Source organism: Culex pipiens, chromosome 3, assembly GCF_016801865.2.
Source record: "Culex pipiens pallens isolate TS chromosome 3, TS_CPP_V2, whole genome shotgun sequence".
NCBI lineage: Eukaryota > Metazoa > Arthropoda > Insecta > Diptera > Culicidae > Culex > Culex pipiens.
In genome coordinates, this window is record NC_068939.1 from 133,889,228 (window position 1) to 133,917,208 (window position 27,981).

The 27,981-nt window shown below is 35.3% G+C and overlaps 1 protein-coding gene across 1 annotated transcript in view; it reads left to right on the forward strand.

Moving 5' to 3' along the window:
• Nucleotides 1–27,981, forward strand: part of LOC120422486 (fatty acid hydroxylase domain-containing protein 2-like) — a 44,541-nt gene that overhangs the window by 9,425 nt on the left and 7,135 nt on the right. Inside the window, exon 3 of the mRNA XM_039585942.2 lies at nt 27,295–27,931. Within this exon, the coding sequence (XP_039441876.1) occupies nt 27,295–27,931 (637 nt within the window). The remainder of the gene's footprint in view (nt 1–27,294; nt 27,932–27,981) is intronic.

Consider the following 27,981-nt stretch of genomic DNA (forward strand, 5'->3'; position numbering starts at 1 on the left):
AAAGGTACTGATTTTTGAATTTTTATATATAATTTTTGTATGGACAGCTGCCAAATTTGTATGGAAATTTATATGGACAAACTAATGATGCGAAATGGCTTCTTTGGGTTTACCGAAAGCACCAAAACAGTTTCAGCCGGATTAAAAAAAAGACCGATTTCGTAGAGAATTGCTCAGACACAAACAAAAAAATTCTTCGTAATCAGCTACGAATCTTTGTGCTGACGAAAAATTGAGGATAATATAGATTCCACAACCCAACACAGCACAAAAAAAAAAAAGAATAATGCCATCGTTAGAAAAACGGCCAAAAATTGCAAACGATAGTAACTTCTCTTGCTAGTGCTATTTGGATTTCTGCTTCACAGGATGCGTTTCGATAATTCGTTTTAATTTGAAATTATTAAGTTTGATTGATGATAAGTCAAGCTGGATTACGCTCAATAAATTTTGAAATCAATCTTAAGTGTATGATTGCACTACTTTTGTTTCGAGGATATATGGGTTTTGCCAACTTTTATCACTTTTTCGATTCCACGATTTGATGCATGGATGTGCAATAGATGTGCTTCAACGCTTTGTCTCAACTTGCGAAGTTGGCATTTATTCTTAGTGATTGGGGTTAAACAACAATAAAACATGGCCCTTTACAAAAAAAAACTTCAAGTCACACCTTTTATGACCGATAGTGCTATAAATTCTTATTTTTTTACTCGCTAGGAATCAAACATCAAATTTAGTCACGCTACATTCCGGTGTCACGTTCGCGTGTGATTAGAGTTCGGTAGCCGGGCCATTGTTTGTTTGTTTTCATCCGCCAAAAGGGCTTGGTTTCAGTATGTGGGAACCAAGCTTACCTGAACTAAAAGGTGACAGTGAAGTCGTATTTTAGGAGCTTTTCTTACAGGGCAGTTTATTGAATTCAATTGATTTTGAATGTACTCGTCAAAACCAATTTAAACAACTACCTAAAATATGAGAATGGTGCTAATTTGCTCCTAAAAATAGATACAGCGTGTTCAAAATAAGTCTTAAACGTAGTTTTTGCTCGAATATCAAGTTATAGATCAATTTCGAGGATGAAACGTAGATTTTCATAATAGGGGAAATTCTCGTATGTTTGGCAGGTTAAGCACTCGCTCCTAACTCCATCCAATTTGCTGATTTTCACTATTTAAACAACTAATTTTGTCAAACATTTGATAGAAACTTGCTTGCTCACTTCTTATTGAGCTATTTATCACTCGAGTTCAGTTGAAAATGCTTTTAATTAGCTTTAATTGAATGTCAAAGTTCTGACCTGCCAACATTAGAGGCACGCTGGAATTAGATGCTGTTCCCCTATCAAAATCAAAAAAAAAGCTTAACCACAAAAAATTAATCGTTTTGCACAACTTGGGACTTAACAAATCGTTCCCAAACTTTGAAGAGTGGTTTAGGACCCCAATAAAAACTGGAGAATTTCTGTGATAGAAAACCGATTTTGTTATTTGACCCAACTGGACATAAAATAAAAATTGCAAAATTTTATGAAACATAATGCAGTATTATAATTTTCTCAATTTATTTAAAATCCCCACGGAAAATTAAACGTTTGAGGGCAAATTGTTTATTTCGAGTTCAAACCATTAACACAATAAAAAGTCTAATCTTATCTTATGAGAACTTACCTACTAATGAGCTTGTGTTCATGCTGTCTTATCTCTGATTTCACATGCAATAATTCCGGTTCTTATATGATGTAACTGTGTTATGTTAACGATAGTTGTTGGAGAAAACTGCAACTTTTTATTTTGTTTTTTTTTCTAATTCAGTATTAGTTTTTCCATACACAGCACAAAAAAAGAGTAATTCAGCTGGGTGCGAAATAAATTTTACACAGTGTTTTAAAATTTTACGCAATATGATGATTACCAAACCAAACATGTTTTATTTTTTTTAAAGAAATGAAAATTTGTTCAACAACATATTAGCTTATTCAACACAGCATAATCGTTTGAAAATTAGGAATGCTCAAATAATAAATACTTTAAAAAAATGCAAAACTAAGTATTTTTGAAAAAAAAACAAAAAAATAAGATTTTACATTAAAGTAAGAACAGAAATTTTTTAAAACACTCTAAATTTTACAACCATTTATTTGAAAAAAAAAACTTAAAATTTCAGTTATCATATGACACCTATGTAATTAAAACTGCAATTTTGAGTATTTTTTCAAAAGTACGCAATGTGTAAAAATTTTGAGTATTTCCCAAAAAAAAATATTACCATCGACATTAAGAGCGAGTTTTTCACCAATGTGTAACAGGTCGTATCGAGGTGCTCTGATTTGGATGAAACTTTCAGCGTTTGTTTGTCTATACATGAGATGAACTCATGCCAAATATGTGCCCTCTACGACAAAGGGAAGTGGGGTAAAACGGGCTTTGAAGTTTGAGGTCGAAAAAACATTAAAAATCTTAAAATTGCTCGCATTTCCGTAAAACTTCTTCAATTCCAACTCTCTTAGATGCATTCGAAAGGTCTTTTGAAGCACTTCAAAATGTACTGTAGACATCCAGGATTGGTTTGATTTTTTCTCATAGCTTTTGCAAATAACTGTTAAAAATTGATTTTTTCAAAACCTTAATATCTTTTTCCAACAGCCTCCAACACCCATACTCCCATAGGTCAAAAGATAGGTAATTTCATGGACTATAAGCGTACGGAAATAACTTTTTGGCCAATCGCAGTTTTTCTCATAGTTTTTCGATTTTTCTATAACAAACATTTTACAACGTTAGTTTTTGCCTTGTAGGCCGTCATAGCGACACTTTTTGATCTCAATTTTGTCATATTCGGAATCCTCGGAAAATTTCACGTTAGTTAGAAGTATTGGAGTTGTTAATTTGAATGGAAAAAATGCCATTTAAAATGAATTACAATATTTTTTAACATTTTGTCGGATTATGGGTAAAACAGATATTCGCCTACTTAATACGGCATTTGACGTATTGACCTCAGAGTAAATAAGATCAATTTCTTTTTTCGAAAATGTTTTATTTAATTATTTTTGAAATCAAATTTACAACTAACGTGAAATTTTTTCCGATGATTCCGAATATGACAAAATTGAGACCAAAAAGTTCCGCTATGACGGCCTACAGGGCAAAAACTAACGTTGTAAAATGTTTGTTTTAGAAAAATCGAAATACTATGAGAAAAACTGCGATTGGCCAAAAAGTTATTTCCGTACGCTTATAGTCCATGAAATTACCTATCTTTTGACCTACGGGAGTATAAGTGTTGGAGGCTGTTGGAAAAAGATATTAAGGTTTTAAAAAAAATCAATTTTTAACAGTTATTTGCAAAAGCTATGAGAAAAAATCAAACCAATCCTGGATGTCTATGGCACATTTTGAAGTGCTTCAAAAGACCTTTCGAATGCATCTAAGAGAGTTGGAATTGAAGAAGTTTTACGGAAATGCGAGCAATTTTAAGATTTTTAATGTTTTTTCGACCTCAAACTTCAAAGCCCGTTTTACCCCGCTTCCCTTTGTCGTAGAGGGCTCATATTTGGCATGAGTTCATCTCATGCATAGACAAACAAACGCTGAAAGTTTCATCCAAATCGGAGCACCTCGATACGACCTCTAGAACAAACCGAGCAATATTTACAAATACTGCCTCCTAATGGAAAATCCCGATCATTTGATACCCATATTGTAAAAACTGAAATGTTTAGTATTTTCTCTTTGAAGTATTTAAAAAAAATGTGTTGATTATAACTTTCGAATGTATATAAAATCCCAATCACTTGATACCCATATTGTAAAAAAAAAAAAAATTTGAGTATATTTTCGGAAGTACGTAGTTTTGTGAACATTTTGAGTATTTGAAAAAAGTGTGTTATAACCTTCGACTCAAATAAGGATCATCCACAAACCACGTGGACAACTGTCCATACAAAAAAAACCTTTTTTGCATGGAGCGTGGATAACCGCAACAATTTGAAGATATTTGATTGCATCATTGCCGAGATATAGCAATTAAAAGTTAGCAGTTTCACAAAAACGGGTGCCACGATTTCTCAACACTGTCTTGACCAAATCGGCTCAAAACTTTGGAGAAGACTTCTGGAGTTTTTTTTGAAAAGGTCCAATAAACCAAATTTTCAGTTTTTGCTTTTTGGGTGTTTTTTAATACCCCTGACTCAATGCGGTTTTAAAAACACCCAAAAAGCAAAAACTTGAAATTTGGTTTATTGGACCTTTTCAAAGAAAACTCCAGACTTGTTAAACGAATTCCGTGTGCATGACGTAGCCCGATTTTCAAAAAGTTTATTTCAAAAAAAGATAAAAATGTGTTTGTATCTTTTATAGAAAAAAGCGTTAGTTTTTGATTTTTGTAGTTTTTTAAACACCAAATTTTAAAAATTGAGCTTAGTCATGCACACGGGATACATCTTCAGAGTCTTCACCACAAATTTCAGCCAATTTGGTCTATTCCATCTCGTGATATCGTGGCACCCGCTAAACTCGGGGTGTGTGTGTGTGTGTGTGTGTGGTCCAATCCAATACCCGCTAACCGGTAGCGAAATTATGGGAAAGTATAGTTTGTATCAGGCTTTGTATATGCCGAATGCTGATACAACTTATCTCAGTCCCGGGTATTAGGTGGCGATAGCCCTCGCGCTGCTTCCAACGACCCGTTTCAGAATGACAGAGCTCCTTGCGGTCCAATTCCGAGGTCGCTGGGCATTGTTCGGCCCCGCCTAAACATAGAAGCAAGCATCTGAAGGAAACTCGATCTATATTTAGACTTCCAATCCCCTCAGGCAAATCAGGGATCAGCGCGTATTTAATATGAGAGGATAAAGATAACATGTTTCAACACTACGGATCAATTCAATGCTTGAGAGTAAATCTTCTGATGGCCGACTGCTTAGCGTCCCAGACCACCAATCCAAAGGTGTGAGTTCGAATCCCACCTGATTTATTTTCGTTTTTGTTCATATTCAAAGTTCAAATTCAAGATTCCAAATTTCAAAGGTACCGACCGAGATTTGATCCCTGAACCTTCTGCTTGTGAGGCAGAAGCCGTAACCATTAAGCCACGGAGCCGGTTTTCACCCGCTAAACTCGGGGTATAGAGAAAATCGCCAACAAAGTTTGTTTGCGGGCTGCTTTGTGCATGGCAAAATTTTGAGCTTAAATCGTCTGTTTCTCAGTTTCATCATGAAATATCTTCATGAAACTTTTAGGAGTGATTAAAAATCATCTTTTGAGTGGCTTTAACAAATATTCTGCAATATTTTTTTTTTTGATTTTCTACATGTATGTAACCCCTTACACTCAACCGCCGGTGGTTGGTCACTTTTTCGTTTGACACTTTTTTAGTTTGTACCCCGTTGGTTGGTCAAAGTCAAACTAAAAAGTGACGAACTGTCACTTTTTACACGGCGCTCACGCACACTATCAAAACAAACGTTTGATAGTTTGTGTGAACTCCGTGTAAAAGGGGTGTCAAACTAAAAAAGTGACCCCGTTCGTTCGACAACAGTTGGTGTTAAACCATCGAGGTTTGAGTGTAATTCAAAATTGCAGTGGTGAGATTAACAATAATTTAAAATGACCGTGCTCTAAAAATTTGCCTGCATTTTTCCGGGATTAACTCCTAGCTCTTTGCGATGTTCTACAAAGTTGTTCCCCGGATCAAAACCTATAAGACCCCTGAGAATAGGAAAATTTGATTGGATTTTGGGAAACTTTCTCTAAGAAGAGGTAAAAAGTGATAATTTCCCATATGTAATGTTTAGAAGTTCCATACTAACTTCAGGTCAATGATGGATGTACTAAACGTTAACCAAATGCGCTCAAAATTTCAGGCTGTTCTGGGGCCATATTGCTATAAAATTCTGGTCGAGGCGTTCGAAATTAAACACTTTTGCCTTTTTTATATATCCGTGAGCCACGCTATTAACCAAGCTGAAAATAAAAATCTCCTTTGTTTAAAAATACCTCTTTTTCTAATTTTTGCTCAAAGAATCAGCAGTCATAGAATAAGAAAGCACAACGAAATTGAATTTATGAATAATGATTAGAGACAGGGTTTCCCCAAAGTATAACCGATTCCAAAGCTAGCTTCGGTCAGTGCATCAAATTAAAATAAATTTGTGGTCAAATTTTCTAGCGCATCCAAATTCATCATCAGTTTATAACACCACTGCTGAAAGTGGTGTTATTAAAATACGGAAATCTCGCCGTCCTTGCGACCATTCGTGAGAGCAGTGGGCCAAAATCCGCGAACCGCGAATTCCGCGCACGATGAGAGTCCTTAGCAGCAGTGGCAGTGTCAATTTGTCGAATCGTCCCAATAACTCTAGCGTTCAACTCTGTTCTGGGGGGGAGGGGGGAGGAGGTGAATGGCTCATTCATTTGGTATCAATTTGTGTGTAGGTCACGTGAATTTGCTCAAATGCAAACACACTAAATTTGGTCCTGACCCCTCATAAATTTTTACGATTCGGCAAAAATCACAAAGATGACTTGTGGACCGTGACAGCAGAATGCATTTGAAAGAAATCTGGTTCCTTGAAAGTTAATCCCAATCAATACCAATTAAAAAGCAGTAAAATTTTGGAAACTCTTCGGAAAAAAATATTCAGCTGGCAACATTTTATTTTTGCTTATAAAGTGGAGTCACGAGCAATATTATTTCGCCACTTTTTGAAACAACAGCAGTGATTCATCAATTTGAAAAACATAGGACCAATGCGATGCAAATTTGGATCGGATGCTCGTTGTGCCGAATGCCAGGTGAATCTTCTTTGTACTTTTGCGTGAAATTCTTTATTCTTTATCAAGGAAGACAAGATTTCGCTTATCCAAAGCCATCGTGTGAGTCCTTGGCGAAAGTTTGGCGCGTTTCGCTAATCCTGCATAAATTTGCCGTCGAATCTGGATTACATAAATTATTCCAAAATAGATATGAACACAACTAATTCGTTTTTTGTTGTGCTCTAAAATCTCAGATAAGGTGAAATAAATCGTCACTGGTGTGCCGCCTAGTCCCAATCGTCATTTCCCAGAGAAAAAAAAATTAAAAAAAAATAAAAGGCAAATGTACCTGATTCCTTATCCTTAGATCAGATCATCAGATAACACAAACATTACTCAATAGCGAAAAAATATAAAAAATCCATGGTTTTATTACAATGCATTTAATCTCATGCAAAAAAAAAACTTATTAGCGATCATTTCTCATGTTTTCATCTCTTATCTTGTACACGAGACAAGCCAATCTAAATACAGTAGTTAAACACTAGTTTCAAAGTTTTATTTTAGGGTGTTCTTATCAAAAACTGTATAAATTACCTTACTTCCTCTACGAGCAACTGTTTTAGGGACCATCCATAAACCACGTGGACACTTTTTTGGGAATCTGTTACCCCCCCCCCCCCCCCTCGTGGACAATTGTCCATACAAAAAAAAACTTTTTTGTATGGATCGTGGACAATCGCCATACCCCCCCCCCCCTAAAGTGTCCACGTGGTTTATGGATGGTCCCTTAACATAAATCTCGAAAAATTGTGTTGTTTATTATTTTGCTGGTCAGCAGTGCTATTTAAGAGTTTTGAACAAATCATCATCGTCATAAGGCCCGGAAACTGTTTTAAATATTTAAATATTTCCAACAAACCAGAAAAGGGCGTCAGATAGCTGGTAATCCGATAACAGTTTTGCTCCATGACACACACGGAAACCCTTCTCAGCGTTAAGAAAATCTATTTTGGGAATCCAATCCTTCTATTTTTGCCCGCAACAAAATAATGTCACATTTGTTTGTTTTGATTATCATAGTTTTTAGCTGTGCCAAGGACCGGCGAGGCCGTAGATCACGATCACGGGCGGTCACGGCGCCGCCGAAAACGGGTTTGACTCTGGGGGGTAGCTCGCAAAGGAATTGGACGACGATGAGAAGGCACTTTTAAGATGCAAGCGCTCTAAACTTTCTGCAAGGATTCCGGCGATGTGCTTTGAGGAAAGCAATCCTTCGGATTCTCACGTAGACCACCTTTCTGCATAGTCATGCCCGGAAGCGAAATTTCCATCAAGTAGTTTGTAAACATGAGATTGAGCAGTATTTACTACTGATTCGCAAAAAAATATTTGATTAACAATTCAAAGTGCAGCAGGAATTCTGTTTCATAAAGGATAAAAAATGTGATTCTAAGCTTGACAAATAGGTATTTCAGAAAAACATATTTTATCAGTTTTTTATTTTTTCAGATGTTCATACTGTAAGACCTAATTAAAATTTTCAAACCAGTATGTACAAAAGTGTGTATGTAACCCTTTAAAAAATTGAATAATGTATCGATGACTTAGTATTACGTTCTTTTCAATAGTTTATACTGATCGATTTGCTACAAAAAGTCATAAATTGATGATTTCTATAAAAGTTCCATAACAAAAAAAAAAAGTATGTGCACTGTTCAAAATATTAACGGAAATTAATTTATTTGCTGTCATCCAAAATTCAGTGTCTCAACCCAAAAGAGTTATTCTTAACCTATCGTCATCAGGGATGACATGTTGTCTGCGGAGTTGGGGGGTTGAGATTGGGTCATACAAAAATGCAAAAAAAAAACTGATGGCGGTATTTGATTTCGAATTCAGCGAATCTAACCCGACATTTGAAAATGTTCAAAAAAGTGATTTTAGCCCTCAAAAATAATTAACTTTGATTCTAAAAATTAAAAAAAATATTTTCTTAAAAAAAGAGCACCAAATTTTACAAAAGCTTCATTTTTCAACATTTGAAACTAAACCAATGGTTTCCGAGACATCGCTATTTGAAAAAAATGAGGGCTGACTAGATGACACTGAGGAAATATTGTTTCTGGAGTGATTTTCCTTCAAGAAATATATTATATTTATATTATGTATTATCGATTACAAAATTAATGCTGCATCTAAAAATTACTTTGCGATTTTAGTTCGATGATGACAATTAAAAATATGTAAAATACGTATTTTGAGAATTAACCTTAAACAACCAAACCCCGCCTCTAGAAGGGCTTCGATTAAAAAAAAACGACAAAAATCCATTTTTAAATCAATTTTTCGGCTTTGAAAAGCTTTGAAAAGAAGAACTCTTAAAATTATAGAAAAGTAGAGTAGGCCAAATACTACCAAAAACAAAAACATGATAAATGCAAACTAAAATACTAAAAAAAGAGAAGCAAAGTTTTTCGTAGAACAAAAGTTGCTCCAAATGGCCTTCTGAACACAAACAAAAATAGGAAATAGAAATTTGGGCAGTAAAGGGTTAAGTTTAGAATTTTAGTCTTTTTATGGGATTCTATTTAAAATTATCATATGATCCAAAATGTGACCAAAAATCGATATGTTGGCACTTTGGCTCAACTCTGAGGGCAGATTCAGATTCAACGGGAAAAATCACATAGAAAAATATACAGTCGGACAATTTTCGAAATACGTTAGGGTGGTCCTAAACACTTTTCCCTTGATAATTAGTAGGGTTAGTGAAATTTCACGATTTCGCGGACAGCGTGAAATCCGCGAAATTTGGCTTTTTCCGCGAAATTCCGTGAAATTTTATGTTTGTGTGAAACTGCAACGATTTTTCTCAAAATATTTAATCAAACTCAAATAGGAATGAAAATAATCATAAGAACTAGAGTAGAATTAAGCAAGTGGATACCCTTGTTCAATTATAAATATAGGGTTATTGAATTTTGACGATTTCGCGGACGGTGTAAAATTCTTGAAATTGTCAATTTTCAGAAATATTTTTTTTTTAATGAGATCGTGATAAATATTTCTACCACAGAGGTTATTTATGTAATTTCAATTGATAAGCTTACCTTGAACCATTTGAGGAATTATTTCGAATTTTTAAGTTTTTTAGAAACTAACTAAATTTAATATTATTTTAATTCGCTGTTGTATAAATGTTACTACTATTTTATTTGAAAAGTATAATTTCAAAATCCACAGCACCTAAAAGGACCTAATAAAAACAAGTTATGAATAGAAGAAAAATAATTTCAAAAGAAATTAAAAGATTTAAGCTTTGTTTTAGTCAAAATAAAATGATGAGTATTTTTTATCTTTAAAACACATTTGAAAAACATTTCAGATTTTTTTCAGAATCCTATTTAATTTTAACGTTATTTGATTATTTGGGTGGATGATTCCCGTGAAAGTTTAAAAATTCCACCTTTTTTGTTTTCTGTTCTCATTCTGATTCCAAATTCCGATTTCGTTACAAATTATAGTATTTTTGCCTATTGATTTTAAATTAACTTTTTGAAAAGAGATGAAAACCTTAAAAAATATTTTGAATGGGTTAAATGTCGCAGAAAATTCAAACTATTTTATTCATTTTGGCTGGACAAGATTGTAAAATCTTGCTATGAAATTCAAAAAAATGTAAACTGATAAAACGGAAGCAAATCAGCTAAAACTTTTTAGCTTTATTTGTCGAATATTAAAAAAAGCAGTTCAATAAATGAGAATAGTTACGCATGCCCTACATCTTGTTTCAAAATATATATAAATATATAAAGAGCCATAAACTAGTTGAATACTTTTTTGAAAATAGGAAGATTTTTTTGAGCCACGTTCAAATTTATTGAAGATTTTTTTAGTTTAGTGAAGAATAATGTATAATGAACTAGATAATGAAACTTAATGAGTAGTTTCTGTGATTTAAACCTAAGATTTTTAGAGTTATTTTAACATTGTTCACGTTCCGCGAAATTTGCGTGAAATTTGGTGTTTTGAAATTGAGGTCCCCGTGAAATTTGATATTATCGAGCGTGAAAAATCACTAAGCCTAATAATTAGACATGGGCCAATGTCGAAGTGTAAACAAAAGTCTACAGTGTAGACTACACAGAAAAAAAATTAATTCTCGTAATCGTGAATTCGGTTCACGAATGTGAGAACCACGAAGGAATTTATTCATGAGTATGGTGCATTTGCACTATAAAAGTGAATATATTCCTTCGTGGTTTTCGCATTCGTGAATTTAATTCATGATTTCAAGAATTGATTTTTTCCGTGTATCCTGACCGCCCCTAATGAAACATGAACTGGCCGGAACTCTTTGTTTACCCTTTGACATTGGCCCATTTACAATATTTTGCTTGATTTTCAAATGAATAACACCCTGACAATGTTTGTAAGTGCGACAACTGGGCAAAGGGATTTCAGGTCAAAACACGTTTGACACACGTACATGCCCGACTACAGTAGACACTTTCAATTTAAACTCGGAACTCCGTCAACAAAATTCAAACAAAATTGGGAAAATGCATGGAATGGTCAGGCAAATAAATCTTGTTTGTTATTGTTTACATTGCATGCTCTAATTTTTTAATTATTCAAGGTCAATTGAAGTAAAACGCGTATTTCTCGGAACGTAAAAATGCGACGACGTCGTGTTGTCAGATTGTTTACTATTCAATGAAATAGGGGGAGAGGGGGTATTATGTACCCCCGGGGCAAAATGCACCCCCTGCTTTTCTCGGTATTTGGAAGAATTGTCCGTGAAAAAAATCATAGAAATCGGAAGCTTAACATTTCTAAACCATGCTGGAAAAATATGAGCTTCATAGTATAAAACCAGCTTAAGTTATTTGCAAAACATTAAACTGTTGTGTTTTCAATTATGATTTTTGGACAATATAAAAAGCATTTATTGATATTGTAAGTGTTGAGGTACCGTAAACCGGGGTGACTTTGATAGGATTTCAATTTGTTTTTAGAATATTTTCCAACAGGTAAGGTTTTTCTCATGAGTATTATTTTTAAAACATGTACTGGGGTAGACTACACAAAGTCCATGCACTATTTCGGAAAAAAAGTTTTTTCAATAATGTTTAGAAAAATAGTTACGTTAAAAATTCTTAGTTTTAATTCCGGGGTGACTTTGATAGTCATAGTTTTTCTTGTTAGTCGGGGCAAAATGCACCGCAGTGAAGCTCCTTTGTAAAAACAGCGGTGTCATCTAGTGGTGACTAGTGAAAACTGCTTTTACCCTGCGCATTTTGCCCCATGTTGTAGTGCATTTTGCCCCAATTTTGCGGTGCATATTGCCCCGCATGGTTGTTTGAAATGAATCAAGAATGTTTTTAGAAATTTGATATTTTCAAATAATTTTGAGTTTTTCAAGACTTTTTTCCCATGGATGACGAAGAATAATAGTTGGTTTAGAACATCGAACAAAATTCTTCCACAGTAATACTGAAATGGTTGAGAAATCACAGGTTTCCCTTCCCAAACTTTGATTTGGATTCCTTGATTTTCAAGTAGACAAAAACTGGAGCCAAGGTAGGAGAAAATTGGAGATAGGGTTACAAAAAATGACACTTCATAAAAAATTTCAAAACACAATATTTTAGCAAAAGTTAACATATTTATGGCGAAACCCTTATGAAAACTGAAGATCAAATAGCTTACCAACGTTCTACGATAATTCCAACAAAAAATCAATAAATATTCCTTTCTTTTTTTTCAAATGTATTATAAAGTGGAAAATTTCAGGATCCTCTACCTTTTCGGGTTCTATTACCATTCAATTTGTTGTATCTCGGGGTCGGTGGTGTAGTGATGTAATGATCGACCCTGTCTGCATTTTGGTCTATCCAATCCCAAGCTATCGTGGCATTCCCAAACAAAAATCAACTTAAAATCAATCTAGAAAAAAATAGTATGGTACACAATACTATTTTTTGCAAAACCGTTCGCAAATATTTCATTTAAATACATAATTCTGGACAAACAACTCACTATTAAGCCGCACCAGTAAAAACTTACAAGTACCCACTTTTGCACTAATATTGTTTGTAGAAAAACATTACCCGCCCAACAGTTTTTGGGATGTTACAAGTGCTCATCTCCAGAATTCGTTCTGCTGGCACTTGATTCACCCTTAAGTTTTCTTTCCGCTTCATCATCAAGATAATTTGCAGCATCTTATTGTAATTATCCAGCAAAAAAAGACCACCAGATTTTTTACCAGTTTCCAACCGTCTCAACGCAGCGCGCGCCTCGTCCCATTACAACCCCATCAGCGCCAATTTTTTTTCCATCGCGAGGAAACTTCAAAACTGTGAAATCACGGCAGTAATTACCCACGGCGCGGTCGGCGGGTACTGGCGGTTGAGTCTTAAGCTGAAGTGACCCCCAGTCAGTACTTCCCCACTTTACACTAACCCTCTCATCTGGTGTACGGAATGGAATGGTCTTTGCACGATCGAGTACTTTCGGCATGCCCCGAGAATCGGTCGCGGTCGGACCGAATCGATGGCCAAAATCAGCGCCAAACTCTTCGCCTCAACGATAGACAAGGTTAATTTTGGTTTTTTGCGCTTGAATTACAACCTTTGTACATTCTTTTTGCGCGTTAGCTATTTCGATGCCTCTGTGCTCTCTTATGCTAACTAGATCGGAAAACCAGCAAGCTTACAACAAGAGAGCACAGAGGCATCGATTTGTAGATCTACGTTTTTTTTTTCTTGATTTCAACTCTAATAAATAGCAATTATCTTCGAATTTGGTTGTGTTCAAAATTTTAAAGGATGTATTGATAAAAATCGTTAGTCCATAAATCGTGATATTCTACTGAACATAACAGATATGTATTTCTATAAAAAAAACTAACTTAATCCACCTATGTGGTTGGAGCCTTCCTCACTCATTACCATCAATGGCTGTACACGAATTTCATCTATTTTTTAGATCTGGATTAAAAACGAACATAAATATCACTTAAATGGCCATATCTCGAGACAGGGTTGCCAGATCTTCTATGTTTTGAACTCGATGGAAAGGTCTTTTGATAACCACAACGATGGGTCGGATGGGGGATCCGGACATAGTTTACATACATTTAAGTGAGATCCGGCTTCCAAAAATCAATACACAATATCACTTAAGTGGCCATATTTCGAGACAGGGTTGCCAGATCATCTATATTTTGGACTCGATGGAAAAGTCATTTGATAACCTAACTAACGATGGGTCGGAAGGTGGATCCGGACATAGTTTACATACATTTAAGTGAGATCCGGCTTCCAAAAAGTACATCAATATCACTTAAGTGGTCATATCTCGAGACAGGGTTGCCAGATCTTCAATGTTTTGGACTCGATGGAAAGGTATTTTGATAACCTTACCAACGATGGGTCGGATGGTGAATCCGGACATAGTTTACATACATTTAAGTGAGATCCGGCTTCCAAAAAGTACATCAATATCACTTAAGTGGCCATATTTCGAGACAGGGTTGCCAGATCTTCTATATTTTGGACTCGATGGAAAGGTCAATTGATAACCTAACTAACGATGGGTCGGAAGGTGGATCCGGACATAGTTTACATACATTTAAGTGAGATCCAGCTTCCAAAAAGTACATCAATATCACTTAAGTGGTCATATCTCGAGACAGGGTTGCCAGATCTTCTATGTTTTGAACTCGATGGAAAGGTCTTTTGATAACCTAACCAACGATGGGTCGGATGGTGGATCCGGACATAGTTTACATACATTTAAGTGAGATCCGGCTTCCAAAAAGTACATCAATATCACTTAAGTGGCCATATCTCGAGACAGGGTTGCCAGATCTTCAATGTTTTGGACTCGATGGAAAGGTCATTTGATAACCTAACTAACGATGGGTCGGAAGGTGGATCCGGACATAGTTTACATACATTTAAGTGAGATCCGGCTTCAAAAAAGTATATCAATATCACTTAAGTGGTCATATCTCGAGACAGGGTTGCCAGATCTTCTATGTTTTGGACTCGATGGAAAGGTCATTTGATAACCTAACCAACGATGGGTCGGATGGTGGATCCGGACATAGTTTACATACATTTAAGTGAGATTCGGCTTCCAAAAAGTACATCAATATCACTTAAGTGGCCATATTTCGAGACAGGGTTGCCAGATCTTCAATGTTTTGAACCCGTTGGAAAGGTCTTTTGATAACCTTACCAACGATGGGTCGGATGGTGGATCCGGACATAGTTTATATACATTTAAGTGAGATCCGGCTTCCAAAAAGTACATCAATATCACTTAAGTGGCCATATTTCGAGACAGGGTTGCCAGATCTTCTATATTTTGGACTCGATGGAAAGGTCATTTGATAACCTAACTAACGATGGGTCGGAAGGTGGATCCGGACATAGTTTACATACATTTAAGTGAGATCCGGCTTCCAAAAAGTACATCAATATCACTTAAGTGGCCATATTTCGAGACAGGGTTGCCAGATCTTCAATGTTTTGGACTCGTTGGAAAGGTCTTTTGATAACCTAACCAACGATGGGTCGGATGATGGACCCGGACATAGTTTACATACATTTAAGTGAGATCCGAATATATATGAAAACACATTTTTATTCATAACTTTTGAACTACTTATCAAAACTTCAATCTGTATAAAACTCGATCTATGGGACCCTAAACCAAGTCGAATGCAACAAGTTCGGGTCAAATCGGTTCAGCCAGTGCCGAGAAACATGAGCTAGTTTGTTGGTCACATACATACATACACACACACATACACACACACATACACACACACATACACACAGACATTTGTTCAGTTTTCGATTCTGAGTCGATATGTATACATGAAGGTGGGTCTACGACGTTTTTATACAAAGTTCATTTTTAGAGCAGGATTATAGCCTTACCTCAGTGAGGAAGGCAAAAAACAACACATTTCTGTTGGCCACGGAAAGCTATCTGTCCGTTTTCCCCTTCGAATTGGTAGTAGTTTTTTTGGGACAAATATCTTCAAGAATCAACTATCAACCTACTTCTACCTGCTAACCCCCTCCACAAACGTAATTCCAGTAGGTTACTCCCGTTTAGCGAACATAAACTATCAAAAAATGTAAATTCACACGCAGCCGTCACCTTTCCAAGGACCAAGAACGATCATGGCAAGTTTTATTAAATCCACGTGCCAACTATTAACAGTGGGCATCACCAGCTTCGCGAAGGGTTCATTTTTCAACCCAAGATCATTTCAGATGATATTGCTAAGGTCACGTCTAAAATAGAGGCTTATAAAAATCGCCAACCAAACACGGCACCAAAGGTCAAACATAGCCACGATCCTAAACGAGAGCCCATGAGTCAATTTATAATTAATTTAATGTCGCTATGAATAACTTCCTGCGGGCCTGAATGGGTCCTGAGAAATCGTATTAAAATCACACCTTTTAAAAACGGGTGTGCGTGACTCAAAAAACAACATTTTTTGTTATACATATCATCGTGGTTGTGCTTGCTTAACGAACGTCAATATTGGACCAAATTGAGTTCAACTAAACTCAAAAATATGATTCATACATAAGATATAAAAAAGGTTTATAAAACTTTTTTGTCTCAAGTCATATCGTCAATGTCTTGCTATCTTGGCGCACGTACATTTTGGGTTAAGTTGGGCTGAGAACGCCATTTCGTGCAGTTTTCAATGCCTCACCTTTTGACCTTCACAGATCCCCAAAATCAGATTTCAATCCTGAGATATTCAATGAAAACCGAAAAAACTCCGTGCATTTTTGTCACTCTTCATATGAATGAAGTTTCAATCTGATCGTACAATCTTGACACACCCTGAAAAGTGCTGTAAGTGCGACAACTGGCCAAAGGGATTTATGTTCAGAACGCGTTTGACACACGTATATGCCCGATTACCGTAATCATTTGAAATTATAACCCGGGCAACCAAATTCAGCCAAACTTCGGAACAATGCACAGAATGGTCAACCAAACAAAGCGTGTTTGTTATTGTTTACATTGCGTGCTCTATTTTATTTTTTATTCAGGTTCAAACATTGAAACGCGATAAATAATGTTAAATGATCCTTTGTCTGAGATGCAAAATTATTTGAGTTTGAACTAGATTGCCATACGTGCGTAAGCGCCATCCTACTGTTTACATTTTTTTTATTGATGCATACCTGGGTGCAGAATAGTTGTCCGCAAAGCGGCCTCAATTTAGAACTGTCAAAGCGGAACCAATTTACTGTTTGAAAAATGATGCCAAGAAGTGGCAAGTATTGTAATCGATCTATAATTTATTTTGTCAGGAATAAAAAAATCGAGGGCGTCGAGTTTTTGAGTCAGCCTTAAGAAAAGAGATGAAATCAAGATTGCCATAATTCGGCGCTAACATTTCCATAAGCGCTATGTCTCACTCAAAACCTATGTTTACGAATTGTTTACGACGAATTATCAGTAACTGTGAAAGTGAATGGCACCTGCCAAATAACATTGAATAATCTTACTCCTGATGTATTATCACTGCGCTTCAAAGACACATAATCTCGTAACTTCCATCCGGTTGCTTTTCTGATTCACAAAATTCCCCCACTTCACGCAATTTTTCGTTACGTGGAAAACAAAAAAGACCTCTTTTGGCCGCCCATCGTTTAGTTTACGAACAAAAAAAGCACGATGAACTTAATTTTTCAGCAAAAAAAATAATATCATTAGATCCAAAATGTTTCAAAACGAGTCATTTCAGCAGCAAAAAATATGTCACGCTTGAGCTTGAACAAAGCCTTCTACTTTGTTTATGTTTACAGCTGTAGTGCAGATGTATTAGTGAGGAGCAGTGGGGATTATTCGGAAATCACGTTACGCATTCTGTCTTTTCAGCACCCAGATGCATACTTGAAATTCCGGCAGCCAAATTTTGGTAAAAACACACATTGTATATGTTATTGTTTACCTGTCGAAAATTAGTTATTGTTCGTTCAAGGTCAAATACCCAAAACGTAAAAAGAAATACTATGTGTGTCATCTAAGCGCAAACACCAGACGATATGTGCGTTTATTGCTGTTCCGGTCACTTTGTTGCGTTCCGAACTTTGGCCGTGACATAAAAAACTAGGCGTTCCATGCCGGTTGCCAGCGTGGCTTGCTTGTGCCAGCCGGCATTATCTAACACCATCTTCCACGCAAGTTTGGGCTAAAAATAAACGCATTACAGACAGAAATTGATTGCTTGTTATTTGTGTGTTTCTTCACAATTCATTTCAGATTTGTGGTTGTAGTTGTGGTCAGCATTTTTTTGAAAAGTTCCGACATGATTGATTGGATTTTAAAGTAAACAAATTTAAATATTTTTAATTGATAAAGCTGATTTATATTTGACGTTCATCAACTTGGTCAGCATAATAAAATGTACCCTCGGAACTATGATGACAGGAATAAAGTAAAGAATCAATTAGTAGATTCAGCACGAGCAATCATTTCACGGTAAAAAACATTGTAAATTCGGTATACATACACATGTGTTATTTTAGAAGTTGAATATTACCAAATGACAAACAAACAGCGCAAAACTAATTTACCAACTTTTACAAGTTAGACTGACAAAAAGTGACATTGCCAGAAAAGTGGTAAAATTACATATTTGTAGATGTAAAATTACACATATTTCCAGATTTAATTTCCAAAACAACCTATAAGTTATGGGTTTCCTATGCAGATAAAACTTTTTGAAAATTTAATTAAGATTTCTGATGTAAAAGATGTATCCCTTCTCAGATGTAATATAACCATGTTTTTTTTACTGTGTTCAAAAAAGATCATTTTTAACAAAACGAAAGGGGTGCCCAAAAGTTTTGTCAAAAAGAAATAAACAATTTCAAAAAGAAGTGTTATCATTACTATTTTTCGTTATTATTATTATTATTAAACAACAATTGAAAGCTGCTTTGCATCTTAAAAAAGAGGGTTGCAAAAAGATGCATTGACTTGATTTTTTTAATACAAGAAGATGGAGAAACCCTTCGAAACCATCAACCCCTGGTTTGATTGCATTTTTTTGTCATCCTAATGCACTTTCACTTATTGATTAACACTAACGTTAAGGCATGATCGCTGCCGGGCATATTTTTAAAAACGATAAATTTGCCTCAATTTTTCATTATATTTTTTTCTGGCAAAATTGTATTTCTGAAATTTAAAAAAAATGTGTATAAATGGCAACGTTGCTCAGATTTTTTAAAATATAAATTTTATAAATATTCTTTAAAAAAATAACAAATTTTAAGTAAATATAGTAAAATACTCTTTGTTAGTTTTTTTCTGTTTTCTTGCAGGGGAGCATTCTTTTATTACATAACTAATTTTCATACAAATTAAAAAATATATAAAGAGCGTAACACTATTGCGTTACGTTTTAAAAGAACGCTCCCTAGTCAACTATTTGAGTTTTCTTTATTTATTATTATTTTACGAATTATAAATTATGTTTTCCGGTTTTATTTTTTTGTAATCAAATAAATGATGCTGAAAATTTTTGTTATGAATAGTACAAAATTATAATGTAGGAATTAGATTTGAAGAAATTCATAATCAAAAGTGAGGAAATAATACATTTATTCCCAAAGCATAAAAAATACAGATTTTTTGGAAAAGTTCACTGTTCTCAAGATATAGGCATAATGTATATTATGAAGTTTAATGGAAAATTCTAGTTTTTTTCCAAATAGTGTCCCATTTCTAAAAAAAAAATATTGCTGATAAAAAATCCGATAAAATTGCCTAAGAGACAATTTTTTTTGCCCCCTGATTATTCAGGCAGACTTTGAAGGGGAGGGGAGGGGAGGAAATTTTGAAAGATATTTGCAACGGCCTAAACAGCACCCAATTTTAAAAAAACTGTTGAATACTTTTTGATTGCATATTTGATTTTTCTATAAAAAACTGAAGTTAAAAAAACATCGAGTAAAATATGTTCTTAGCTGCAAAACTTTTGCTCAAAAAAATTGTTTTGTCCCCTGAAAAATATATATAAAAAAAATCCTTGTACAAATTTAATTGGTCATAACGCTTCCCCAAAATTTCAGCCAAATCGAAAATGCAACAAAAAATGTTGTTCGAAGAATTGTTGCTCTTTGATCAAATCTACACTTAATTAGAATCTTCGAGTTTCTTCTTCTTTTTTTTATTTTAAAAAGAGGTAAAACTGCAAGCAACAATACATAAACCCAAAAATCCCCATCGATTAGTTTGGTCAAACGCATTGACTCTTTCGAGGACGGAGAAATAAAAAAAAGCTCTCAGGTTAAGTACTGCTCGAGAGTGTTTGGACGACTTCCGGCTCCGATCGCGAGCCGTTAGTCGACCCCGCGAAGAGGGCACTTGTTGTCTGGTCGAAACCGGTTGTTTTTGTGCAATCTTTTTTTTTGCAATGATTGTTGAATTGTTTAAACGTATTTGTTTGACATTCTTGAATGCTTATTATGGTATTTTTATTTCATAAATAAACACGATCGAAATGGCATGAAATCATACTTAATATGATCGAAAAGTGCTCAAAGCTCATTGAGAAGTATTTTCTAACAAATTTTGAAAAGTTATGACGAAATATAAATTAAACCTTGTTGACTACGTGCAAATTGTTCATATCAGATATAGTAGTAAGCAGCTTCGCGAAGGGTCATTTTCGATGATGTAATTTACTTTCCGTGCTTCTAAACGAGCCCACGTGTCGATTCATGAATAATTTAATATCGGTAAAAATAGCTTCTTGGAGGTTTTCCTACAACTCTGCTTTAAACTGCTTGATGTTTCTGATAAAAATAATATGTAAATGACACATTTTTAAGAGCAAATAGTAACGCAACAAATTTCACATTTATGACTTTTTTTTTTGGAAAAACCTCTTAAAAAACTGAAAACAACGTTATAGGATATTATTTGGCATATGAAATACGATAATCAAGATTTTCATTTAAATGTATATAAGAAAACAGAACTGTTTTCTATACTTCTTAAACCTTGATTTTTTTCTAAAATATTTAAAAATAATTTAATAACACAATCATGCTATGTCACTTTACGGTACTCTAATTCAAAAAAAAAATACAAAAAAATAGCTCACCTCTATAAGTGTGATAAAATAACACTTATCTTTGTTTCATGTCACATGGAAAGATGACGCTTACAAACTTTTGTGCATCTTATGATTTTGGCTTATTATTCAATCTCTGTGTGTTGCACCACTGCTGTTAGAGTCCGAATTAATCTGATTATATTCTGAAAATGTTTGCAAACAGCGGTGCATTTCAATTGGATTCGACAGACATGACGTGCAGACAGCTTTGTTTATCAATCAATCTTCTTTTTTTACTTTAATTGGGGTAAGTGAATTTTAATCCCCTTTAAATATCATTCAAACACTTAGACTCATTGCAACGTTCTGACAAAAGCAAATGACCGCGAAGGTTACCGCTGCCCAAAATAATTATTTTTTTTAAATGTTATTTTACAAATGATTATTAATGAGGCAAACTCTGTGGCAAATTTAAGCTTTTTCCAGTCATTTTTTAGCACTAAATTATCTCTACGTCAAAATGCCTTCGCAATCGTTTGGGTACATCCATTAATTCCTGTAAATGCACGCAAGGGTACCAATCATTTCCCACGACATTTTATGTCTCTAAAATTTAGTTAACAGATGAGGAGCACACATGTGCTGAATTTAAAAAAAATGCTACCAAATGCCACGCAATTTTTTTTGCCGACCACCAGCCAAGTTTGCACCAACCCTGGGGGGTCATGAAATATTGATGAGGTGCAGATCGCAACTGGTAGACTAACCAATAACCATGCTGAAAGCTTCCCTGCAGCTATTTAAAGATTGATTGGTTCTATTTGTGCTAAAATGAGCTTATTTTAATTTTGCGAAATTAAGCCATTTAGGACTAAAATATGTATTAATGACAGTTTGAAATGCCCCAATTTAAATTGTTTAGCCTACGAGAAACCATTGAAGAAATCTTAAAAAGCATGCTTGAACATACTAAATGGTAGCACATTAATCTAATAATCATTAATTTTACAGACAAAGATCTGTAGATATTGATAATCTGAAGATTCTAATTAACCTACGAAACCGAAACATGACATATTTTGTTAGGGGTTTGCCGTGACTTTTTGGCACTGGTGATTCTACTTTAAATGTGACTTTCAAAGTTTTTGCCGACTAAGGCCACTGAATCCACAACGGATAAATAAGTTATATTCTGTGCCAGCAAAGTTGACTGGCAAAATGAAACAATAAGCTGAAAGTAAAAAAAAACTCAAAGTAGTTTGATGTTAGCGTTGTTAGAAGATATCAATAAACTATAATATTTTTTTAAAGATTGTTAGGGCATTGCACATTTATATGGATTTTTTTTCGAAAGAACAACATCTGAGCAATACTCCGCCAAAAACGGAAATGGATTGTATTTATATTCTTAAATTTGGTTCAAACTTTAGAGATGCCTTTCATTTGACCAAAGAAGCCAATTCGTGCCATTGGTTCACCCATTCAAGGCTCCATACAATTTTGGAAGCTGTCCATACAGACATTAAAATATTAGTCTAACATTTGAAATGGGGCTAATATTGAATGTTTGGCCCTTTTGTACTGTTAGTCTTTGTTCCAAAGATTTCATAATATATTTTTTGCAATTCCGTCGTGAAACTACTTACTTTTCCTGTCATTCTTGAACGACGAAATAGCCTACTTTTCTGTACCAAAAATAACAGAATCAAATAGCGACACTTTTCAAAATAAATGCTGAAAAGTTCTACTTTTCAGCATTGATATGGGTGCTGAAAAGTTGAACTTTTCAGCACTTGTTTCGAAAAGTAACACTTTTCAACATTTTTTTGATTCAAACGATTTATTGACAAAATACATGAAAATTTGACTTAAAATTTCACGCAATGGGTGCTTTTTCGGAATTGCAAAAAATGTTGTATGGAACTCGTTGCAAAACTTGATTTTTTCAGCACTCTTCGTATTTATCCAACTCGGTGAACCTCGTTGGATAAATGTACGACTCGTGCTGAAAAAATCCTCTTTTTGCAACTTGTTGCATAAACTACTATTTCGTAAAGACCGTAAATTTCACAAATTTTTAGTGTTTAAACATTGACAATTCAACCATAGCTGCTGAGATATTGACATTAGAAAATGTGGGATGCTGATGGATGAGACTTTAAAAAACTCAAATCTTCTTGTTTCTTTTTTTCAGTCGCTGTGTATCAGCCAATGTTCGATTGAAATTTTATTGCAAAATTTTTCTGAACATTTCGCAAAAAATATTTTCTGTTATGGACAATTAAAAATAGACACACGAGATTTGTCCCGTTAAATTAAACTTCAATTGACTAAGTCTTGATCACGGTCCAACACTCGATTGCAAATTTGATTTTAAATTTAAAAAAATACAGATTTGAAAAAAAACTTATATTTCAAAAAAAATATGTTTTCAAAAAATCATAACTCAGCGACATTTTTTTCTTTTTTGGCTCAAAAGTTGCGTTTTTTTTTTGTCCCGTCAAAAATTAAAACATACGTATTTTGAGATTTTTGGTGTTGTGGAAAATTGAAAATTTAAAAATCGCCAAAACTTATTTTCGATGTACCTATTTTTTCCTGAAAAGTCTTCATCAATACCTACAACTTTGTCGAAGACACCAAATCGAACAGAAAATTCCTTAAAAAGTTACAGATTTTAGAATATTTAAGTAGAATATTTAAGTAGCCAAATTTGTATGGAACCTTGTATGGGTCAACCAATGACCCAAAATGGCTTCTTCGGTAGTAGGCCTACAAAGTTTGAGCCAAATAAAACGAAATCGGAACGGTCAATTTCGTAGATAATTGCCTAGCAATAAAGTCCGGATAACTAAAGATAAAGGTTAAAAAAATCAAATTTATTCACTTATTTTTATGGCTTTGAATGGCATTATATAATTTAAAGTACTTAACTAAACAAAAAAGTTTTAACTAGGACTTTTGAAACACAAATGCGGTTCATTGCCAATTTAAATTGACTGTCTACAAAACGGATTATTATTTGGGTAATTCTCCGCCAACTCACACAGCAGTTGCCCCGACCCCTCTTCGATTTGCGTGAAACTTTGTCCTAAGGGGTAACTTTTGTCCCTGATCACGAATCCGAGGTCCATTTTTTGATATCTCGTGACGGAGGGGCGGTACGACCCCTTCCATTTTTGCACATGCGAAAAAAGAGGTGTTTTTCAATAATTTGCAGCCTGAAACGGTGATGAGATAGAAATTTGGTGTCAAAGGGACTTTTATGTAAAATTAGACGCCCGATTTGATGGCGTACTCAGAATTCCGAAAAAACGTATTTTTCATCGAAAAAAACACTAAAAAAGTGTTAAAAATTCTCCCATTTTCCGTTACTCGACTGTAAAAAATTTTGGAACATGTCATTTTATGGGAAATTTAATGTACTTTTCGAATCTACATTGTCCCAGAAGGGTCATTTTTTCATTTAGAACAAAATTTTTCATTTTAAAATTTCGTGTTTTTTCTAACTTTGCAGGGTTATTTTTTAGAGTGTAACAGTGTTCTACAAAGTTGTAGAGCAGACAATTACAAAAATTTTGATATATATACATAAGGGGTTTGCTTATAAACATCACAAGTTATCACGATTTTACGAAAAAAAGTTTCAAAAAAGTTGGTCGTCATCGATCATGGCCGTTCATGGTCACCCGCGACAGACACGGACGACGAAACAAAGAGAAACGCAAAAAGTAACTTTTTCAAAACTTTTTTTCGTAAAATCGCGATAACTTGTGATGTTTATAAGCAAACCCCTTATGTCTATATATCAAAATTTTAGTAATTGTCTGTTCTACAACTTTGTAGAACATTGTTACACTCTAAAAAATAACCCTGCAAAGTTAGAAAAAACACGAAATTTTAAAATGAAAAATTTTGTTCTAAATGAAAAAATGACCCTTCTGGGACAATGTAGATTCGAAAAGTACATTAAATTTCCCATAAAATTACATGTTCCAAAATTTTTTACAGTCGAGTAACGGAAAATGGGAGAATTTATAAAACTTTTTTAGTGTTTTTTTCGATGAAAAATACGTTTTTTCGGAATTCTGAGTACGCCATCAAATCGGGCGTCTAATTTTACATAAAAGTCCCTTTGACACCAAATTTCTATCTCATCACCGTTTCAGGCTGCAAATTATTGAAAAACACCTCTTTTTTCGCATGTTCAAAAATGGAAGGGGTCGTACCGCCCCTCCGTCACGAGATATCAAAAAACGGACCTCGGATTCGTGATCAGGGACAAAAGTTACCCCTTAGGACAAAGTTTCACGCAAATCGAAGAGGGGTCGGGGCAACTTTTCCCGATTTCGTGTGAGTTGGTAGAGAATTACCCATTTTTTTTTTTCAAAAAAAACCTTTGCCGTTGCTATTTTGTGCTGGCAAAGAGATATAACTTCTTTTGACGGTTTTGACCGTACCGCACGGACTAAGACTGACCCCAACCTTCACTTTTGGATTCACTTGAGCTGGTTTTATTTGACGTAGTTTGTGGAAAGAAGGGCTTGTAACATGACCAACACCGTGATGATTCGACATTCCAGCGAGTAGGAGAAGCATAAGGCATAATGAATATAAAATAGTAGTTTATGCAACAAGGTGCAAAAAGAGGATTTTTTCAGCACGAGTCGTACATTTATCCAGCGAGGTTCATCGAGTTGGATAAATACGAAGAGTGCTGAAAAAATCAAGTTTTGCAACGAATTCCGTACAACATTTTTTGCAATTCCGAAAAACACCCATTGAGTGAAATTTAAAGTCGAATTTTCATGTATTTTGTCAATAAATCGTTTAAATCAAAAAATTTTGAAAAGTGTTACTATTCGATTCAGCACCCATTTCAGTGCTGAAAAGTAGAACTTTTCAGCATTTATTTTGAAAAGTGTTGCTATTCGATTCTGTTATTTTTGGTATAGAGAAGTAGGCTATTTCGTCGTTCAAGAATGACAGGAAAAGAAAGTAGTTTCACGACGGAATTGCAAAAAAATCATTTTAGATTTGATCAAAAAACGCGAATGAAGAAAAATATTAGTAACATTTTTTTACGCAGGATCAACTCGAGGGGAAGCATGAAGTTTAAGGTCCCCAGAAACACGTGCACTTTAAATTGGTTTTTCTGCAAAGTTTGTATGTTTTGATCCGAGGAACAACTTTCTAGACTACCGCAAAACGCTAGGAATTGGTCCCGAAAAGATACAGAATAATTTTTTGAGCATGTTTTGAAATTCTGCCGATAAAAGTATACTCCAAAAAAACATCCAATATCTTTTTGGAAACTATTCCTAGCACTTTGCAATGTTCTACAAAGTTGTTCCCCGGATCAAAACCTATAATAAACTTAAAAATAGGAAAATTTTACAGGGTTTTTGGGAAATTTGCTCTAAGAAGATGTACAAATTCACAATTCTCTATAGTTAATTGAATGGTCCAATGTTCCATACTAACTTTAGATAAAAACATGAGCAACTAAACCTTAACCAAATGAGTTGAAATTTTCAGGCTTGCTTCTGGAACTATAATGTTTGAAACTTCCGGTTTATGCAATCGAAATGGAACACTTTTGCCTTTTTCATACATCCGTGAAACAGGCTAATCATTCAAGAACATTTCCTCTTGTGCTTGAGAGTAACTTCTCTCAATGCAAATTGTGAGCGTTGAGTTCACGACTTTCAACTGGTTATTTTCTGGAAGCTTACCATAATTTAGAAGCGTTTATTCGTGCATGACCTATTACAAAATTATGTTTTGAAAAATCCTGTCCTTAAACTTAACCCTGGCGGAGAAAACAAGCGGCTGTACCATCAAAATTAGCCATAACACGCTAATAACTTGCACCCACGACGAATTTGACAATTTAAGCTCATTCACACCAGAAATCGGTGACGCTTCGTAAAACAAATGATCAACCATGGGTTTTCGGACTTCACGTCAACGTACTTTACCCGTCGTCGGTACCGCACCACCAATATTGACTTTCACGGACGATTTCTACTGCCAACAGCAAACTTGGGGAGCCGGTTCCAAATTTGCGCTGTTACGGTACCGCGGCGTTCAGCACTGGTGGTCACAAAGAAGCACGCATCTTCCTGCGGTGGCATCGCGGCTACAACGTGCCTTGAAAATATTAAAAAATTCTGGTGTAGGATTCTACGTCGCAGCTGGTGGCCTTGGCTCGTATTGAAATTCTGTCTCGATTTTGCTTTCATTCAGTTGATTGATTATTTGGTGGTTAGTTTGTTCCGAAAGTGCCAGTTAGCGGTCTCACCAGAATTTATAATCATCTCAACAAATTGTTTGTTGCGCAAATATTAGCCCTCAGTTAGGAAAGAGTCGTGAACAAAGGTTTCAAGTCGCCTCCTCTCGTTTCAGGTGACGAACCGGATACCATCTACATCTGGTGCCTCACAGTATGGACGTACGGGCTGTTCTGGATCATCGGAGGACTGTTCGTGTTCATGGACGTCACCGGAAAGCCCAAATTTATGCGCAAATACAAGAACCAGCCCGGAACGAACGAACCGCTGGAGATTTCCAAGCTGAAGCACCTGGTCATAACCGTGCTCACCAACCAGGTGGTGTACGGACTGCCAACCTCGTACCTGACCTACTTGAGCCGCAAGCTGATGGTGACCGCTTTGCCCGATATACGTGTCCTGCCCTCGATCGACATCATTCTGCGGGACATGGTCGTCTGTATCGTGGCCTGGGAGATCACCTTCTACTACAGCCACCGATTGCTGCACGCCGGCTTCTGGTACAAGCACATCCACAAGAAGCACCACGAGTGGCCTTCCCCGGTGGCCTGGGCCGCCATGTACGCCCATCCCTTCGAGTTCGTCGTCAGCGATCTGCTGCCGGTGTACGTGGGACCAGCGCTCTGTACCAGCCATCCGGTGACCATCGCCATCTGGATGCTGTTTGTCATGATGGACACGGTGGTCGACCACTCCGGTTACCATCTGCCGGTGCTCGGTAGCTCCGAACAGCACGACTATCATCACCTCAAGTGAGTTTTGCAAAGATATTTGCTCGTGAGATGTTTTATTACACCCAAAG